At 35.3% G+C, this 2646-nt stretch overlaps 1 protein-coding gene across 1 annotated transcript; it reads left to right on the forward strand.

The window, feature by feature from the left end:
• Positions 1–775: 775 nt before the first annotated feature.
• LOC127253344 (peptidyl-prolyl cis-trans isomerase 1) lies at positions 776–1592 on the forward strand. Its single transcript, XM_051277902.1, has one exon. It carries the CDS (start codon positions 842–844, stop codon positions 1361–1363), a length of 522 nt encoding a protein of 173 aa, XP_051133859.1. The 5' UTR covers positions 776–841; the 3' UTR covers positions 1364–1592.
• The last annotated feature ends 1054 nt before the right edge of the window (positions 1593–2646 follow it).

Genomic DNA, 2646 nt, shown 5'->3' on the forward strand with positions numbered 1-2646 from the left:
CTAATTTTAAGTTAAAATAAAAATAATTAATTAGTCTAATTAAAATTAAAAATATTATATATAAAAAAAAATTAAAAATAAAATTAAAGTGTATAATAAATAAAAAAATGACAGAAGAAGTATGACAGACGAAAATATAAACGTAGACATAGTAAGTGGAAGAGTATATTGGATGAAGAAAGTACTCCCTCCGTCCCAACTAATTTGTCTGATTTAGCTTAGGCACAGAGTTCTAAGTATTATGTAATTAATGAATAATAATAAATTTATTAGTGAAAATAATTATAATTTAATAAAAATAATTTTAAATTAAAATTAAAATAACTAAATAATTTAATTAAAATAAAATTTTTTATAAATTATAAATTTTGAAATATATTAAAATATAAAACAAAAATGACCAATTATTTGAAATGAACGAAAGGAAAAATACTGGAGAAACTAAATCAGAAGAAAGAAAGACTATTTTGTAGCATTGGAAAATTTGAACAGTAGCCCTAAAAAATATAAGAACACGCTTTTGGTATTTTACCGAGTAAAAATCGCTTTTAAGTCTGAAAAATAGGTGCAGCTGCGCCGCGCCAGTCGGATACTAAAAAGCATATACCCATGTGATGCCAGAAGCTAACCTAACCACTGAAGAAGCGAACTAACCATGGTTAATTTTCCTCGTTCAACACCTCCTTGAGATTGTGCCACGTGTCCCACCATGGACGGTCTGGATTGCCTCCTCGACGGATAATACCCTTTACTCGGTTCTATATAAATCCAGCGCCACGCCGTACTAAAACCCTAACTTTGGAGTGCGACAAAATTGTGAGCGAAGAAAAATTCAGAAGCCATGACGAATCCCAAGGTCTTTTTCGATATGACCGTCGGTGGCAATTCCGTCGGCCGGATCGTTATGGAGCTGTTCGCCGACGTTGTTCCGAAAACCGCTGAGAATTTCCGTGCGCTCTGCACCGGGGAGAAAGGAGTCGGAGCCAAATCCGGCAAGCCTCTCCACTACAAAGGATCCTCCTTCCACCGCGTGATCCCTAACTTTATGTGCCAGGGAGGCGATTTCACCCACGGAAATGGCACCGGAGGTGAGTCGATCTACGGAGAGAAATTCAAGGACGAGAATTTCGTGAAGAAGCACACTGGACCTGGAGTGCTGTCCATGGCGAATGCTGGACCTGGAACCAACGGTTCGCAGTTCTTCATCTGCACGGCGAAGACGGACTGGCTTGATGGTAAGCACGTGGTGTTCGGTCAGGTTGTTGAAGGATACGACGTCGTGGAGGCCATAGAGAAGGTCGGATCCTCCAGCGGAAGGACCTCCAAGCCTGTTGTGATCGCCGACTGCGGTCAACTTTCGTAGATCTATCTCTGATTGTCTCCTATGTTATAGATCTGACAATGATCTGTGGTTTGATTTCCTGCTTTTTCTTATTCTATCGTCGTCGTCGTCGTCGTCGTCGTCTTCGTCTTGTGTTGCGATTAGTCTTCTGAGAGGTGGTATCGTCATCATCGTGTGTCTTTTTTATTGGACTATCGTTTTAATCATCCTGCTGCCTTTCCTATCCTAATAAGAGACTTTGTTTTCATTTCGTGTTTTTTTCTATGTGCGATCTTCTTCACTTATCTCATTTCCTCTGATCTGATCTGAGATGATACTCATGAAATCGTTGCTGTTCTGTTTAGATTCATTGTTTTACTTTTGAATAGTTGCTGCTTATATTCAATCAATCGAACGGTTCATTTGGGGAATTGGTGAGATTCCAATCTGGCAATATCATAATCCTGCCTGCCTGCTGCTCAAATCCATCCATATGTCCTTGTTTGTTCTTCTGCGGATTCATGAACTACACTACTACTTACTACTGATATTGAATTCATTTGAATTGTTGTGCATTTCATTTGTTAATTATGATTTGGGGAACTGGTGATTAATTAATTGTGGGTCGGTCGATACATCCCATGAAGTATGTGGCGCAGCGCAGCGCAGAGTCTACTTTGGGGCGCAGATATTTATTCTGGGTCATATTTTTCTTCCACTTTTGCCCCTGTGGACACTTGAAAATGTCAGTGAGCCCCTTTATTTTAGGACGAGTGGTGTTTTTTTTTAGTATTTTTATTATTTGTTTTATTTTTGAGCGAGTGGTTGGAGCGGTGGAGGCGAGTCAGCTTTTTGGGAAAGCATTTTTCTATGGCCTTTAATTTTACTTTACCACAATTTCTGGAAATTTCTTCATTTTCTTGTCACGTTTTTTTATTTTTTATTTTTAGTTTTTAATTTAAAACGGTTCTAGATTTATCCAAACAGCATTCATTCTATGTATTTTATTATTATTATTTTTTTGTCTTCTGTTAAATTTATGTAAATTTTATTCATCCATTTATTTTTTTGGTGTGATATTTGGATATTAATTATTATATTAAAATGTATTACAAATTAATAAAAAATTGTAAAAATATTTTTATTCGTGTTTTATAATACTAATATAATGATATTTGTATAAAAAAATTTTGACGTTAATTTTTTGTCCAGAAATTGATATATTTTTGTATAAAATTACTAAAATATTCTACCGACTAACTAAATTTAAAATTAATTTCAAATTTATAATACAATTAATCGACTAAATTTAAAATTGATTCCAA

This window comes from Andrographis paniculata, unplaced genomic scaffold (genome assembly GCF_009805555.1).
Source record: "Andrographis paniculata isolate CXL003 unplaced genomic scaffold, ASM980555v1 Contig12END, whole genome shotgun sequence".
Taxonomy (NCBI): Eukaryota; Viridiplantae; Streptophyta; class Magnoliopsida; order Lamiales; family Acanthaceae; genus Andrographis; species Andrographis paniculata.

What these genes read in the sequence shown, in the direction of transcription:
- LOC127253344 (XM_051277902.1), top strand. Translation starts at nt 842, where the DNA reads ATGACGAATCCCAAGGTCTTTTTCGATATGACCGTCGGTGGCAATTCC.